This window comes from Chiloscyllium plagiosum, unplaced genomic scaffold (genome assembly GCF_037043375.1).
Source record: "Chiloscyllium plagiosum isolate Xiang-an unplaced genomic scaffold, Cpla_swu_hap1 HiC_scaffold_53X, whole genome shotgun sequence".
NCBI lineage: Eukaryota > Metazoa > Chordata > Chondrichthyes > Orectolobiformes > Hemiscylliidae > Chiloscyllium > Chiloscyllium plagiosum.
In genome coordinates, this window is record NW_028270191.1 from 11,423,930 (window position 1) to 11,442,200 (window position 18,271).

Sequence of the window (18,271 nt, forward strand, 5' to 3'; positions counted from 1 at the left end):
CACCTCCTTTGTCTTCTTCTCAATTGAGTACCTTCCTTGAGCTGGGTGAAAGAAGATTCGCTTTGATCATTGGAACTAACGCATCCTAAGCATATGTGGCCAGTGCAGTGGAGTTGGTTTTAAGATGTTCATGGCCACGATACTGGCGTTACTGGCTACTTCAAGGATGCTGACGTTCGAACGCCTGTCCTTCCCAGCTGATGCCGAAAATGTGAATCTCTCACAGCATTGATAGTACTTCTTAAGGGTCAAGATGGCATCTAAGACTCAAGTATTCTGGGCGGCACGGTGGTTAGCACTGCAGCCTCACAGCGCCAGAGACCCGGGTTCAATTCCCGCCTCAGGCGACCGACTGTGTGGAGTTTGCACATTCTCCCCGTGACTGCGTGGGTTTCCTCCGGGTGCTCCGGTTTCCTCCCAAAATCCATAAATGTGCAGGTTAGGTGAATTGGCCATGCTAAATTGCCCGTAGTGTTAGGTAAGGGGTAAATGTAGGAGAATGGGTCTGGGTGGGTTACGCTTCGGCGGGTCGGTGTGGACTTGTTGGGCCGAAGGGCCTGTTTCCACACTGTAGGTAATCTAATTCAAAAAATCTAAAAATCTAATCTATTCCAAGTATTAATCTAGTAATCCTCCTCTGAATTGCCTGCATTTACATCCTTCCTTAAATAAGGAGACCAAAACTGCACAGAATATTCATGATGTGGTCTCACCAATGTTCTGAATAACAGAAGCACAGAATCTCCTAACTTTCATGTTCAACTCCTCTCGTAATAAAAGACAGTACTCCATTAGCCTGCTTTATTACATTCTTTACCTGTGTGACGTATGCACTGGAACAGAGATCCTTCTGCAGTCATTCTGCAAAAGTGAATTTTACATTTTCCCACATTATATTCCATCTACCAGATTTTCACCTATCAAACTGTGTATAATTGGTCTACAACCTGCTGTGCGTTCTATTCTAACTGTGGAGGCTGAATGCAGACTATCCCAGCTTTCCAGTGTGTGGGCACAGATGAACAGCCTGATACTGGTGGCAATGTCTAATCTTTTGTACTTAGCTGCCTATATAGCTCACTGTTTGAAGGAAGCAAGGCTGCTACTTAAGCTCACTCCCCAGGTGGTTCTTTCTTGTGCACTTTTCTCCCATTCAGTGACAGACATATCACATTCCCTGAGATTCACCTTTGAAGAGTCTTTGAACCTTCATTTTGGCCTACCTCACAGGCAGTCTAAGTTTAAGCGATGACCACCTTTGGGATTATTAGCTTAGATAGATTCCCTACAGTGTGGAAAAAGGCCCTTCAGCCCAACAAGTCCACACCGACCCTCCGAAGAGCAACCCATTCCCCTACACCTAACACTATGGGCAATTTACCTAACCTGCAGATCTTTTGGACTGTGGGAGAAAACCAAAGCACCCGGAGGAAACCCACGCAGACACGGGGAGAATGTGCAAACTCCACGCAGACAGTTGCCCAGTGCATATCTACTTCATCTGACCTAGTCTCTGATAATGGTGACTGTTTAATTCCAGATGTTTCCTCTCTTGGAAGTACATCAGTGTTGGGCACTTTTTCCTATCGTGAGATACCCATGATTAGATTAGATTACTTACAGTGTGGAAACAGGCCCTTCGGCCCAACAAGTCCACACCGACCCGCCGAAGCGCACCCACCCAGACCCATTCCCCTACATTTACCCCTGCACCTAACACTACAGGCAATTTAACGTGGCCAATTCACCTAACCTGCACATTTTTGGAGTGTGGGAGGAAACCGGAGCACCCGGAGGAAACCCACGCAGACACGGGGAGAATGTGCAAACTCCACACAGTCGGTCGCCTGAGGCGGGAATTGAACCCGGGTCTCTGGCGCTGTGAGGCAGCAGTGCTAACCACTGTGCCACCGTGCCGCCCATGATGTTCTGAATGCATCTCATGTGGAACCTGTACAACTGCTTAATATATCCAGAGTTGAAGGCCATGTCGCAGACATACAGAAGGCTCAGTATTATGCAAGTTTTATGCAAGTCGGATGCTGTGTTTCATCCACAATGTCTTGTGTAATTCTATTTACCATTGACAAAGTTAAAAGTCAGACAACACCACAACTAGCTTCGAAAACTAGTGCCTCCAAATAAACCTGCTGGGACTATAACCTGGTGGTGTGTGATTATTGTCTACCCGAGTTCAACACCAGCTCCTCCAAATCATGTCTATTTACCAACTCCCTGTCAAGGCTCACATTTCTGGGAATTGCGCTTCTGAGATAGGTGAAGTCAGCTACAGCCTTCAGGACTGTCATCATCGATAGTTGGTGGGAAGCAGAATTCCTTAAGTTGATGATAAGCCCATAGTCATCAGCTTCTTTTGAAAAACAGCCCATGCTCCTTCGAAGGTCATACTCTCAGTGAGACATGAAGGTACAGTCACCAGCATACAGCAATTCTCCAGTCATCATCTCTCATACCTTAGTTGAAGATTTCAGTTATGTCAGAAGGCTGTCTGTTCTGGGTGGGATGGACACTTCATCAACATTCCCATGAAATGATCCAAAAAGCATGGCAGTAAAGAACATCCTGAAGGATACAGGGACTGTACCTCATACCATGTCACCTCAGAAGAATCAGTGCAATCAGTCAGTGATCTGGCTATCATTCCATCGTGAAACTGCTGTGTCTTGACAAGAACAGTCAAGTCTGGCTAAGAATTTCGACAGGGCCTCTATCTGTCAAAAGCCTTTTTCAGGTCAACAAAAGCACAGTAGAGTCTCATTTGTCGATTGTGATATTTCTTTTGTATTTGTTGAAGGCTGAAGATAATGTTGCAAAGGTTTCTGTGTTCCCTGAATCCACCTCGATTTCCTACAATGTGGCTCAATGGTCTGTTGAAAATAATTTTTGCTCGAGTCACGTTCTAACTAACATAGAGGAACAACATGGCTGAGGGTGTAACTGACAGGTCAGCTTTATAGCAAATTAACCAGCTAAATTGGAATAGCAGCTTTCATGAAACAATAAACCATGCATCAGAGTGGGCTCTTGTGGGGCAGTAGGAATATCCCACCTGCTCCAGAGGCGATTAATAACAGCTCTAAACAAACTGATTAGAAAACATCTAAAACATGCACAGGACACGAAGGCTGCCACTCAATGCAGATATCTTAAAGTTATGCCATATTTAACCAAAGAAGTAACGGATTATGTTCAGACTGGACTCCTTGTATCTATACTCTTAAGATTTTGTTGTCATACACAAACATGACTCTGAAAACATCAGCTGGCTCTTCAAGCTTGCCTTGTCCCTCAGGTTCTCTCAAGGATATTGACAAAGACATCAGCAGATGTAAAGCATGATAGCCAGAGACTATTTCCCAGGGCAGAAATGACTAACACGAGGGGTCATAGTCTTAAGCTGGTTGGAGGAAAGAATAGAGGGGATGTCAGAGGAGGGTTCTTTGCACAGAGAGTTGTGAGAGCATGGAATGTGTTGCCAGCAGCAGTTATGGAGGCAGGGTCATTGGGGACATTTAAGAGACTCCTGGACATGCATATGGTCACAGAAATTTGAGGGTGCATACTTGAGGATCAGTGGTCGGCACAACACCATGGGATGAAGGGCCTGTTCTGTGCTGTACTGTTCTATGTTCTATGTGGATTCTCAGAATACTGTCAAAAAGATGTCTTACAAGAGGAATACTACAGCATATTATACAAGAGGAAACATAGCTGGATAGAAAGTTGGATGTGTAGGAAAGGGGAGCACAAGGGCTGAAACGGGTGTTTATGGAACTGTTAAAAGAAAGATAAGACTAGTGTCCTTCACATTGTTTGGAGATCTCTAAATGCTTTACTGTCATGAAGTACTTTCTGATATGCAGTTACTGTTGTAATGCAGGGAATCTATTTTTGTGGCTTTTTGAAATATCGGTAAGGTCACTGGGAAGGCCTCCCTGGTCTTCTTCCAAATAGGACTGTGCAATTTTTTTTTAAAGCACCCACGTGAGGGGCAGATGAGGTCTCAGGTTAACCTCTCATCTGAAAGATAGCACCTCAAAGTGTGTAGGTGACTACATTAGAGCCCACACAGGCCATGAAGGTGTGTGATTCAGTACGTCTGATGGAGCCTGAAGTCCAGAATGCAGTCTGTAAAACGTTCCAGACAACCATTACCTTATTTATCTTCCAGGTTCGTCGGGCCTCTTCTATCATTTCAGCACTGAATCCTTTCTTGAGTTTTTCAGGTGCAAAGGCTTGGAGATCCTGGCACAGTTTGGCGAGAATAAAATCTCGTAATTTCACAAAATCCTCGGATGGCTCTTCAGCTGAAATTCCAAAACAAACGCCCTTAAAAAATGCAGGATTTTGAACAGAAATTACTGCAAGCTTAAATGATAGGTCATTCAACCCAACAAATTCCACTGCAGAATTCCTTGCCCAGGATTATGTACCATTTGTTGTTTAAAACAACTGAATGTCTCTATACTTGCTGCTACATTAGCAAATCATGATTGCAGTGTACAGTTTCCCAAAATATTCAATGAGGTAATCCATGCCCACATGCAGCAAAACCTTAATAACCTTGAAGCTTGATAAATGCCAAATGACATCAGTACTACACAAATACCAGGCAATGATCTCCAACAAGAAAGAATCTAAGCATTCCCCCCTTGACCTTCAATGACATTGCCATCTCTGAATCCTCCACTATCCACATCCTGGGAGTTACTATTGACCAGAAACTGAAGTAGATGAGCTATATAAATGCTGTGCCTACAACAGTAGGTCTGATGCTAGGAATCCCGCAGAGTAACTTCTCTCCTGACTCCCTAAAGCCTGTCCAAGACACAAATCAGGAGTGTGATGGAATATTCCCCACTTGCCTGGATGAGTTCAGCTCCAATAACACTCAAGAAGCTTGACACCATCCAGGACAAAGCAGCCCGCTTGATTGACACATTCACCACCTTAATAATTTACTCTATCCATTGCCAATGTAGAGCAGCAGCAGTGTATAACCATATACTGCAGCAACCCACCAAGGCTTGGCACAAACTACAGCAACTGATTCTGGCCAAGAACACTGCTTACAAAGGCTGATCAGCAAGAGCAGATGGTTCACAACAAGTCTTCAAACCCACTTCCTCATACCATGCCTCCATGGCTATGTGAGGCTAGAAATTCCAGCTAACATGTTTTTTGTGCAAGAAAAAGGGCAAGGAGTCCTCTGAACATGATATTTTCAAGTGGTCTAAATTTGAATATCCTCAACACCGTACACTTCATTTTGCTTTCAAAAAAAAAAAGGCTGCTGAACAGGTTTCAATGAAGGCACTAACCAGTAATGTCCAGTACAGCAGGGTCCCTTGTGTAAAACTTCTGGACTGTCTCCAACAGCTGTGCACCATGTCCTTCACCTTGGAATGGGGGCAGCACCAGCATTTGGCTTTGAAAATTAAAAAAAAAAACTCAAATCAATAGAAACCAACCGAAATGCAAAAAACAGAATTTTATCAGTCAGTGCCTCTTTTGGCTGCTCCACTTGACCTGAACCTTCTATTTTAAACCTGTCTCCTCCCCTTCCTGTCACACAGTAATTCCATCTTGCATTCATTTTCCTTTCGGAGAAAGTGAGGACCGCAGATGCTGGAGAGCAGAGTCGAGAGTGTGGTGCTGGAAAAGTACACCGGGTCAGGCAGGATCTGAGAAGGAGGAGAGTCAACACTTCGGGCGCAAGTCCTTCATCAGGAATGAGGCTTGTGGGCTGAGAGATAAATGGGAGGGGAGTTGGGGGACGTAGTTGGGAATATGATAGGTAAATGAAGGTGCGGGAGGAAAGGAAAGGAACAGAAAGAGAAAGGGAGTCAGACAGCTATGAGAGTGGTGCCAAGTTGGAGGCTTGGGACTGGGATGGGAGGGGCGGGGGGGGGGAAATGAAGAAACTGGTGAAATCCACTTTCATCCCCTGTGGTTGCAGGCTCCCAAGCTGGAATGAGGCATTTTTCCTCCAGGCATGGTAAGGGTTAGGCGATGGAGGAGGCCCATGACCTGCATGTCTGTTTGCAGGTGGTGGAAGATGATGTGATGTATGTAGAGATTGGTGGGGTGGAAGGTGAGGACCAGGGGGATGCTGTTCCCTTTCCATTGGAGGGGTGAGTCTCAAGGTCAGAGGAGCAGCAAGTGGAGGAGATGCGGAAGGGCATCACACCCAGACCAAGGTTATGTTCTAACTGTAAGCCCATATTCCCCATGGCTAACCCACCTAGCCTGCACATCTATGGACTATGGGAGGAATTGAGAGCACTGGGAAGAAACCCATGTAGACATGGGGAGAATGTGCAAACTCCACACAGATGGTCACCCAAGACTGGAATTGAACCTGGATCTCTAGTGCCGTGAGGCAACAGTGCTAACCACCAAGCCTGTTTAGCCTCTCTTACCTCTCCAAAGTTCTTCAAAGTGTTTCTGTCAAGTCCATATGCATCTTTTCTGCTGTAAATAACATTGCTCATTTTCCATCTTTACTTCTCTACAGCCTTTGACATTGCCTCAAACATCCTCTTCCTCCAAAGGGAGCACTGCCTGCTCCCTCTGTGACCTCCTATGGAACTGTCCTGTCCTGCTGCCTCAAACTCTCCACCTCCCTGTGCATCTCCATCCCACTGAACGACAGCCAGATCTTCAGTTAAATAAACACTACATCCTAGAATTCCCTCACAAATCCATTCTGCATCTCCACTTTGCTGTCTTCAAAACCTAGCCTTTCTACCAAGCTCTTATTCACTCATGCCAATACTTCATCCTTAGGCTCAGCCGTTTTAGACAAACTTTTACACTGAGCAGGATCACAGGATATTTTTTCAATAAACATATATAAATAGTTGTAAAGGAACTTAATCCATTGTAAGTGGCATTAGCACACTGCCATCTGACTCAAATGAGATTTACTGTTGTAGTTTTGGGATTTTTTTTTACCTCAGGCACCAATTAATTAACTGCAGAACATGCTGCTCAAGAGTGGAGGAGGTACTTTCATTTGAGAATAACTATCACTAGAGAAAAAAAGTTAGCACGAAACTAATGAGGTTAAAGGTTGATAAGTCCCCTATACCTGATGGGATGCACCCTAGGATATTAAAGGAAGTGAACACACTGGTAGTAATCTTCCAAGAATCCTTAGATTCTGTAAAAAGTCCCCCAAGTTTGGAAAACTGCTAATGTAACACCCTTATTTAAAAAGAGGATGGAGACAAATGAAAAGGTAACAATGGGCCAGTTAGCTTAACATCTGTGTTATTAGGAAAATGTTGAAGTCTATTATAAAGGATGTAATAGCATAATGGCAGTATACATTACATACAAGACATAAGCTGGGCGCAGCATGGATCTTGCAACTGCTCCTGGGATTGCAGGCTTAGAAGATTTATTATTGTTATTATAGTTTACTAATAAGATTTCTATTCATTTTGTTTCACTGACGTTTGAAAAAAAACCAAACAAAAAAATGCACTTTTTCTTCTCTCCAAACAGACTTTTTTTTTAAAACAAACTCACAAACTCTTTATGGGCCTACAATGAATGGAAGTTTCTTTTTGTCCTAAATTTAAAAGTTTAAAAAAGACTACATGCATTAAAGGGTTTTTTTTTTTTACATTGCAAGAATTTGTGATTTTGCTTTTAATTGAACTTTTTTTAAAAAAGAGCTTTTCGAAGGCCTTCAGCGAACAGCTGAATTTTTTTTTCCATTCTAAATTAAAGGTTAAAAAAATTATACACATTTTAAAGGGAGTTTTTGTTTTAAAACATTGCAAGAGCATTTTTTTTTTAAGCACTGCTTATTGTTTTCATGACTGCTTTCGTTTTGGCGAGTCTTACGTGTGGTTGGTTTGGGAGAAAATTTCTTTCTTTTGAGAAATTTATTGAAGTGGAGTCATTTTAGTTTAATTAATCAGCTAAGTGGTTGATTTTATTTAAGATTTGTGTTTTTCTTGCATTTTATCATTACACTCTGTTGGTAATGAAAAGTAGTTTATTCTACAAAGGTGTTATTGAAGGTTTTTCTTAGGCTTAATATTATTAAGAGCATATAAGTAGTATAGAGCGAGATTGCTCGTAGATTTAGAGAAATGATAACACAACTGGGTCAGTCAGATAGATGGGTGACCATCAGAAAAGATAAGAGGATAGTTCAAAAGTTTCTGCTGGCTATTTCTCTATCAAATAGATATTCAGTCTTTGGGAATATTGAAGTGGATAGTAGCTCTGAGGAAAATAGAAGGGGCAGTTATTGGACATGAGGAATGATTCACGTAAGGAGCATTTGACAAAATTTAATGGAATTATTATTATAGGGTACTCTCCTGTCAGACGCATAGACAGGAGATCGTGACAGAGTGTAAATTTAGAGTGGCTTCAGTGCTAGGATTAAGGATGCCTTTAAGTATTTCAAGCATATTGTTAAAGGTGAGATTGAGAAGCCAGAAGTTATTGCCCACTTTGCTAGGGATGATGTTTTATGGGAAAGATTAAAACTTTACAGAGTGAATTTAAGAGGTTAGGTAGAAGATTTTAAAAAATAGAACATTAAAAGTAGTAATCGTAGGTTTACTCCAAATGCGAACCTCAAATGAAGGAAGGAACAAAAGGATAAAAGGAAATAAAGGATAAAAAAGTGTATTGTTCAGGCACTCAGGTTTTTGGACAATTGGAATGTCTTTTGGGATAGACAAGATCTGTTCAAAAACGATGGGTTTAACCTGACTGGAAGGGGACCAATATCTTAGCACAGAGGATCAGTGCACATAGTAACTCTGAAGAACCAAATTGCACTTATTTCAATACGAGAGGTCTTACAGATAAGGCTGATGAACTCAGGGCATGTTTAGGAAAATGGGATTGGGACATCATCGCTATTACTTGGCTGAGATTTGGACAGGACTGTGCTGGGTTTTAAATGCTATAGGAAAGGAGGCAAGGAATGGGAGTGGCACTTTTGATTAAAGAATACTTTGCTGTAACTAAAGAAGAAATGTCTGAAAAATCATTCAGCCAAAACATATGGGTAGAATTTCGAAATAAGAAAGGAAAAAATATCACCTTGACGGGATTGTACTGTAGGCCCCCAATAGTCAGACGGAAATTGAGAAACAAATATGTTGGGGAGATCTCAGAAATATGCTAGCATAAGAAGGTTGTGATAATGTGGGATTTTAATTTTCTAAACATTGACTGGGGCTACCATTGTCTTAAAGGTTTGGATGGTGTGGGCAGAGCAGTAGTCACTGTTTACTTGGACTTTAGTAAAGCCTTTGAGAGGATTCTGCATTGTGAACTAATTAGTAAGGTTAGGTCACACAGGGTGCAGGGTGAGCTTGCCAACTGGATACATAATTGGCTTAACGGCAGGAGATGGCATTTTGGAGGGGGGTTGTTTTTCGAACTGCAGGCCTGTCACCAGCAGTGTTCCACAGGGATCAGTTCTGGGACCTCTTTTGTTTGTCATTTTATATAAATGACTTGGATGTGAATACAGAAGGCATGGTTAGTAAGTTTGTGGATGACACCAAAATTAGTGGCATACCAGACAGCGAAGACAGTTTTTTTAAGAGTACAAAGGGAACTTGATCAAATGGGTCAATGGGCTGAAAAATGAGAGATATTGGATTTTGGTACAACAAACAAATAACCCAGGGGTTCAGGTAAATAATTCTTTGAAGCTTGCATCACGAGTAGACAGGGTGGTTAAGGCGGCGTTTGCACACTTGCCGTCATTGCTCAGTCCTTTGAGCATAGGAATTGGGAAGTCATGTTGAGGTTGTACAGGACATTGGTGAGGCCTCTTCTGGAATACTGCGTCCAGTTCTGGTCACCCAGTTATAGGAAGGATATTATTAAACTGGAGAGGGTTCAGATGAGATTGACAAAGATATTGCCAGGTATGGAAGCTTTGAGTTATAAAAGCAGGATAGACTGGGACTTTTTTCACTGGAACGTAGGAAGTTGAGAGACAACCTGATAGAAGTCTATAAAATAATGAGTATAGATGAAGCTAATGTTAGTTGTCTTTTCCCTAGGATGGGGGATTTTAAGACTAAGGGGTGCATTTTTATGGTGAGAGGAGAGAGATTTAGGAAAGACATGAGGGGTAAATTTTTCACAGAGGGTAGTTCACGTGTGGAATGAACCTCCTGGGGAAGTGGTGGATGTGGGTACAACTACCCTGTTTAAGAGACATTTGGATAAGTGCATAAATAGGAAAGATGTGGAGGGATAATGACCCAGGATGACACAGCATTTGGAAATGTATAATATGATCAAGCAGAGTCAGCATGGTTTCACGAAGGAAAAATAACATCTGACAAATTTTCTATCTGGCATAGACTGGTATTTGAGGCAGTCCAGAGAAGGTTCACAAGGCTGATAACAGGAATGGAAGGACTATCTTATGAGGAGAGCTCGAGGAGATTGGACCTGTACTCATTGGACTTTGAGAATGAGGGAAGACCTTTTTGAAACATGCAAGATTTTTCAGGGACTTGACAGGGTAAATGCGGAAAGGTTGCATCCCCCTGTGGGAGAGTCTAAGGCCACAGGGAGTAGAGGATCATCACATGAACCATGACCTCATTAAATCACTGAACTCAATGGGCTGCACGGCCTACTTTTGTTCCTATGTCTGATGGAACTGAAATATTATCCAAAAAGGGGAATGTGTAAGGTTACAAGGAGATGCCCACTAAGAATCACACTAGAAAAGCAATGCATCTAATATACACTTACACCAGGAAGAATTGCCATTTATCATCATTTGGAGAACTGGTGCAGATGGGCCATATGGCCTCCTCCCATACTCTAACAATCCTACAATTTCTCATTGCAATTTGCAGTTGGACAGCATTCATTTTGGACTGGAACGTTTCGGTTTGTGATTTTGCTGGTTACCTACCCTATTCGTGGTCTCATTTTGTCAGGATATGCATAGAAATTGTATACAGTCATATATCCCACTGTTGCAAAGCGTGGCGAGCCATCTTCAAGATATTTCTCAAATCTGCATAACACAAAAATGATAAAGAATTGAAAATTATAATTACTTCTCGATTCCTCCCATCCAACTGAAGATCGAACTGAATCTGTAATTTCTCTCAGTACAGTGACAGTCTATAATCACCATGCTCTCTGTAGAAGTGTAATAGATTACAATTGGTGGCAGTTGGATGTTATATTGCACCTCATATTTGCTTCACCAACAAATGCCTCAAGTCACCAGGATGCCCCTGGCTGTAACTAAGCATATCATTCACATTATAACTTTAGATATAGACAGTAGGTAATACAAGCTCTGTTACAAATGGTCCAGGCAATGCATCTAATATACACTTACACCAGGAAGAATTGCCATTTATCATCATCGACATCAATGAAGCTTGCTGTTTCAATGAACCAGATGAGGAAGGTCTGCAGTCTCTCGTGGTATTCTCGAAATCCTGGACAGCTAATATCAGTCTGCACGAAAGAGAATTATCACTAATGAACTGCGACACAATTCAACCAATAAATGCTCCAAACTGAATAATCAACATATCCTAAAATACTGAGATCTTCCATGAAAAACTTATGCTGAGACTGATCATTTAGGTTTGTGGTAGATTACGAAGCTTTTTAATTTGCAAACAACACAGTTTACTCTTTGTGGAGTCCTGAGATTGAAAATGTTTGAAAACAGTGACAATGAAAGTTGATTCTATAGCATATGACATGAAAGAGGGATCTGGGATACTGGTGGATAAGAGCTCGATGTCATCAGTACAAAGTATAGTAACAGTTGAGAGTGCAGAGTCTATAACCAGGCAGTCCAAGCACAAACCTTAGGGAGTGATTGTTTTGTACAGAGCTGACAGTACCTACTACAGCTTTGGACTTCATATCATGAGGAAGATACCAAGGCTGAGAAGGGGACAGTGAAGAACAAGAAAATTGAACTGATACAAACCACTGGGTTATGGAGAGAGGCTGCAGAGACTGGGAACGCTCATGTGAGAGAGGAGAGATTCTGAGAATTCAAGATCACAAAGGACATTGTGAGGATACAGTTTATGCAGATGGACATGCATAAGAGGCACAGTCTGAAACTTAGATGATGGAAGTTGAACTCCTTTACACAGACGGAGGTGAAAACATGGACCAGGTTGCCTAGAAAGGCAGTGGCACTGACTTGAGCCTGCTGGTACAGAAAGTTAGACTCTCCAGCACTAAATCCAACTGGTCATTTCTTTTTGAGGGAAGGCTGCCTGGAATGCCATTCCTTTGTCTTACTATATGCATCATAGGAGCATTGGCACTACCTGTTCTCAGATCAACACGCTCAGCATGCACCATAGATAGACTTATGGCCTTCCAGGCAAGTGATTCACCACATAGGGCAGAGTGTTTTCCCTACAAGTCATAAAAAGCTTTGGAACTCACTTTAACAGTCCGATACATTGTGTGAAAACAGCTGACTTCACATTGACCTTAAAATCAGAATAATCTCCCATATAATTCTAGAATAATGTAAATCACTGAAAAACAGTGGACAGGCCAAATGCATTAAGCTGCAAGGAAATCTTTCAAACATCGAGTACGGTACCACATGAGGGTACAGTGGGAAACCATAAGCAAAGAAAGAAACTGAGGAGTGGAGACAGTACCCTTGTAAGAATCTGAAAACGTGCTTTCACTTGGAGCTAAAATAAAGGTGCTAAAATGAGGACCAATCCAAAGAAATGATGATTCGAAACTGGTCCTAAGATAGGTGAAGAGTAACCAGTTTTGTAATGGTGTATATAGTAGGATGAAAGAAAAGCTTCAGTGAAATAGAGACACAGAAAGTGCATAGGGGGTGGGGGTAGGAGCAGAAGAAAACTTTAACTCTATTTCTGTCTCCACAGGTACTGCCAGACCTGCTCAATGTTTCCAGCATTTGTTGTATTTTATGTATGTGCTTGTACAAAATCAAAGTTTTGCGACATCAATGGCACATAAAAAATAAGTTTGAGCTTAGGGTTAACTATAAACAGACAACTGCAAGAAGGAAGCTCAAATTCCAGACTCCACAAGGTGAAGATAAATGACCGGAGAGAGGCAGCTTTTCCCCACTATCCTCGGAGGATGAAAAGAAGGCTTTAATGCACAATATCAGCACAGAAACAGAAACAGAAAATAGAACCAAGTGACCATTCAGCCCACAAAGCATACTTCCGCTATTCCAACGCAAACATAGCTAAAGCTCTTTGCCATACTCCCACTCTCTCCGCATACTCCTTGACACCTTTAGTCTGTAGACATCTACTTCTTTCCTAAGTACATTCAATGATTTGGTTCCACAGCCTCCTGTGGTAGAGAACTCGACAGTTTGACCACCCTCAAATGATTCACTCTCTTCATGGCAGCACTGTGTACCAACAAAGATGCACAGCAGTATCTCACCAAGGCTCTTCCAACAGCACCTTTCAAACCTGTGACCTCTGCCATTTAGAAGGACAAGGATAGCAGACACATGGCAACATCACAACCTACCAGTTCTTCAAGCCACTCACCATTCTGACTTGGGAATATGCAGTCATTCTTTCACTGTCACTGAGTCAAAATCTTGGAATTCCCTCCCTCACATCAGTAGTTCAAGGCAACTTACTCACCTTCTCCAAGACCATTAGAGATAGGCAATAACACCAATATCCCATGAACAAATAAACAGAATCACATGAATACTCATTGTATCAGTCAACCCCAGAAAACTTCATGCAAATCCTTTTAACAGAATACTGATGAACACAAGCATAGAGTTTACAGTATTAATATTTGAATAGAGATGCTCATGATTACTAAGTCACTTGAAAAGGGGCTCTTCAACAAAAAGAATTTGAGAATCACTTGGATACTAATTACAGTACTAATAATCCCAAGAACTTTAGTTCAACTCCAACAATGGCAGTTTGAGAATTACAACTGTCTTTTTTTTCCAAAGCTGGTACCAGCAAGTGACAAAGCGGTCACATTATTGTGTGGACTAATGCCCTAGAAGAAAGGTAACCTTTTGCCTTTACAGAGTCTAGTATGTTGTAATCCCAGTCCCGCACTTGTCTGACCTGTTCTGAAGTGACCTACTCAGCCGTTGGAAAGGTGAAAATAAAAGCACATACACCATGTGCCTGCAAGTTACTCTTTTTTAGATTCAGTTATTTTGAGTGCACACATTCAGAATGAACCTTCCAAAGCATCGCCCCCTCTCCCCACCCATCTCACGAACATCAGGGGTTCTCCTGCCAAAGTTGATAGGGATAGAGCAACTCTCACAGATTAGCCAAACAGCAGTTTTTTTTCACTTGGACAGCTGGTGTGGACTGCAGAGTGACACTAACAGTGTGGGTTCAATTTCTGTACTGGCTGAGATCACCCTGCTTTCTGAACCTGGCCCCTTGCTTGAGGCATGGTGACCCTCAGGTTAAACTCAGCACCAGCTGTCTCTGTCAAATGAGAGAGCAGCCTATGGTCCTCAGAGACTATGGCAGCTTTCATTTACATAAAGGAAGAATTTGCATTTCTCTATCCCCTTCCAGGATCGCTTGAGAGCCCAAAGTGTTTTAAAACCAATGGCATACTTCTTTCAGTGTAGTCATCAACTTAATGTAGAAAACACAGCAGCAAATTTGCGCACAGCAAGCTCCCAAAAAAAACAATGTGATAATGATCAGATAATCTGCTTGTAATTTTTATTGAACACCAAATATTGATGACGACACCAGGGACATCTGCCCTGCTCTTTTCAACAATGCCTTGGAATCTTATGCGCTCATGTGAAAGGACAAGTAAGGTCTCAATTTAACATTTCATCCAAAAGATACCACCTCTGACAGTGTTGCATTTTTTAATACTAAAATGGAGCATCACTCTGGATTTTGTATTGTAATCTCTAGAGTTGATTGAGGCTTGAGTTCATGATCCTCTGATTGACAAACAGGACAGCTGTCTCACAGACTTGATGAGCAACAGCCTGACAAAGTCCTACTCAGAACTGTATCTCACATTGTCACGACCCAGACACTGCCACCAGTGTGCTGTGCTGTGCAGCTGGACATGATAGACCCAGAGGTAGCAGTTTGGTGGTATACAGTCAGGAGGGATTGGCCTTAGGAATCCTCACCACTGACTTCAGCCCACAAGGTGTCACAACAGCAGGTTAAACACAAGCAAGGAAATCTCCTGCAGAATACTAACTACCACCCTCCCTCAGCTATATGCCTCCCTGTTGAACAACATTTGGAAGAAGCACAGAATGTATCTGGCTGGGGGACTTCAATGTACATCACCAACACTGGCTTGGTAGCACCGCTACTGATTGAACTGGTTGCATCCTAAAGAACACTGCTGTGAGACTGGGTCTGCGGCAGCTGGTGAAGGAACCAAGGAGGAAAAACATATTTGACCTCATCCTGACCAATTTGCCAGCCACAGCTGCATCCGTCCTTGACAATATCAGTAAAGTAACCACAACACAGTTCTTGTGGAGTCAAAGTCTCGTCCTCACAAAGGGGACGGTGTTGCACGGTGTTGTGTTGCACGATCATTGTACTAAATCGGACAGACATAGAACCGACCTACACTCAAGAATGAGGCACAGTGGGCCAGCAACAGCAGAACTGTATTCCAGCACAATCTGTAACTTCATGGCCCAGCACACTACCCCACTCAACCATTACCATCAAGCCAGAGGATCAAACCCGATTCAATGGAGAGTGCAGGAGAGCATGCCAGAGCAGCACCAGGCATACCTAAGAAAGGTGTCAACCTGGTAAAGCTACAACATCACAAGACTACTTGCATGCTGCACCTGCACTATTCTGCGTAATTCTGGTCTCCGTACTCGAGGGAGGATGTATTGGCTTTGGAGGTGATGCAGAGTAGATTCACCAGGTTTATTCCCGACATGAGGGGGTTACCCTATGAGGAGAGGTTGAGCTGCCTGGGATTGAACTAACTACAATTTAGAAGAATGAGAGGGGATCTTATAGAAACATAAAATTATGGAAGGGATAGATAAGATAGAGGCAGGCAAGCTGTTTCCACTGGTGGGTGAGACTGGGACGAGGGGACACGGCCTCAAGATTAGGGAGAGTATGTTTAGGACATAGATGAGGAGGAACTGCTTTTCCTGGAGAGTAGTGAATCTATGGAATTCTCTGCCCAAGGAAGCAGTACAGGCAACGTCATTAAATATATTCAACACACAGTTGGATGGATTTTTCCATGGTCAGGGAATTAAGGGTCATAGGGATAATGCAGGTAGGAGGAGCTGAGGTGATGGATAGATCAGCCATGATATTAATGAATGGCAGAGCGGGCTCGACAGGCCAAATCCTGCTTCTCTTACTATGAAACGCCAAACAGCATAAGCAGCAAGTGATAGACAAAGCAAAACAACCCCATCGCTAAGCTCTGTAGGCCTACCACATGCAGTTATGGTGGTGAGCAGTTTAACGAACGAGAGGCAGCTCCATAAATATTCCCAATCTTAATGATGGGGAGCACAGCGCATTAGTGCAAAAGATAAGCCTGAAGCATGTGCAACAATCTTCAGCCAGAAGAGTAGAATGGATAATAGTCCATCTTGGCTATTTTCTGAGGTCCACATTATCACAGATGCTATTGGATAACAAATGGCTGTTAGCACTGGACACAGGAAAGGCTCCAGACCTCAACATCCCATTTGTGGTACTGAAGACTTTGGCTGCACGTTTAGCCAAACTGTTTCAGTACAGCTGCAACACTGGCATCTACCCAGCAATGTGGAAAAATGCTCAAGTCTGCCCTATCTACAAATCTGACAAATCTCAGCCAACACATTATTGCCCCCATCAGTCTACAAGAATAGGCTGTATTTATAAACTATCTGTAATGCTCTAAATTACTCAAGGCATGTCATAGCAACAGTTACTAAACAAAAGCTTTGACACTAAACCAAAAAATGTTAGGATAAGTGCCTTAATGTTTGCTCAAAAGGTAGATTTTAAGAAATGTCTCAATCATGTAGAGAGGCAGAGGGGTTTAGGAAGGAAATGTGATAAGCTAATGTTGAGACAGCTGAAGGCCAGCACTAATGGAGGGGAGTTTGGAAACCAAGTCTGTTCAAGAGACAAGAGTCAGATGCATGCAGAAATCTGATGTTATGGAGTTGGAAGAAGTTACAGAGATAGCAAGAGGACGAGCCCATGAAGTGATTTTTAAAAAATGAGAAGTTTTTAAATGGCAGGGCCAAACTGGGAGCCAGTGTAGATCAGCAAGCGCAGGGGTGATATGGGAACAGGATTCGTTATGGGAAAATGGGTTTACAGGATGATGCAAGGTGAGAGGCCCACCATGAATGTAATAGAAAGAAATGGAATCTAAAGTTAATGATGGCATCAATGAAGTTTTCAGCAGCAGACAAGCTGAGGCAGAAGAAAAAAATGGGTGAGATAATGATGGCGAAATTGATGGCAAGATTATAATGACTTCAATATTTAACTGGAGGAAATATCTACTCATCAACTACTGAATGTTGAATGATGAGTCTAATAAGTTAGTGACAATGGAGGAACTGAGAAAAATGTTAAGGTCAAGCTGAGTGTCATCAATCCTCCTTTAAAATCATACCACCAAATGGCAGCATTTTGGATGAGAAAGAGGAGGGAGACAATGACAGATCATTGATAAACTTTAGAGACAATGATGTAGGAACAAGAAAGGAAGCCATTACAGGGGGCTTACAGGATACAATGACACAGATGAGAGTGGAACCATAGGAGTGTAATCCCGTCTAGCTAAGGCAACAGTGAATGCTCAGAGAATGATGTGGTCAACTGCAAAGACTGCAGACAGGTAGGACCAGGATGAGGGTGGGTCCAAAGTTTCCAGAACATAAGATGTGATATGACTATGATCAGAGCCATCCTGTAGCAGGACAGATTCTTAATTTATTTGGGGCGGGCAGGGGGATCTGATACATGGGGTCGGCAACAAGTTCAGGATTCTGGTGAAGCAGGGGAGGCTTGAGGTAGAATCGCTCCTTATAATCTAAAGCTCTATCTGTGAAGTAGATTAAAGACAAAGGTTGATTGATCTTTGGCTTCCCTGGGAATCAAGGGATATGGGAAGCAAGTAGTAAAGTAAGGCTGAAGTAAAAGCACAGCCGTGATTGTAATGAATCGAGGGGCAGGCTTCAGCAACTAAACGGTCTACTTCATGCTCCTAT

At 42.5% G+C, this 18,271-nt stretch overlaps 1 protein-coding gene across 2 annotated transcripts in view; it reads right to left on the reverse strand.

Moving 5' to 3' along the window:
• hat1 (histone acetyltransferase 1) overlaps positions 1–18,271 on the reverse strand; it is a 47,995-nt gene that overhangs the window by 10,014 nt on the left and 19,710 nt on the right. For both annotated transcript variants that reach the window (XM_043682057.2, XM_087985563.1), the window contains exons 6-9: positions 11,387–11,508; positions 10,949–11,053; positions 5,343–5,449; positions 4,177–4,328 (exon numbers count right to left, since the gene is read on the reverse strand). In XM_043682057.2, the coding sequence (XP_043537992.1) occupies positions 4,177–4,328; positions 5,343–5,449; positions 10,949–11,053; positions 11,387–11,508 (486 nt within the window). The remainder of the gene's footprint in view (positions 1–4,176; positions 4,329–5,342; positions 5,450–10,948; positions 11,054–11,386; positions 11,509–18,271) is intronic.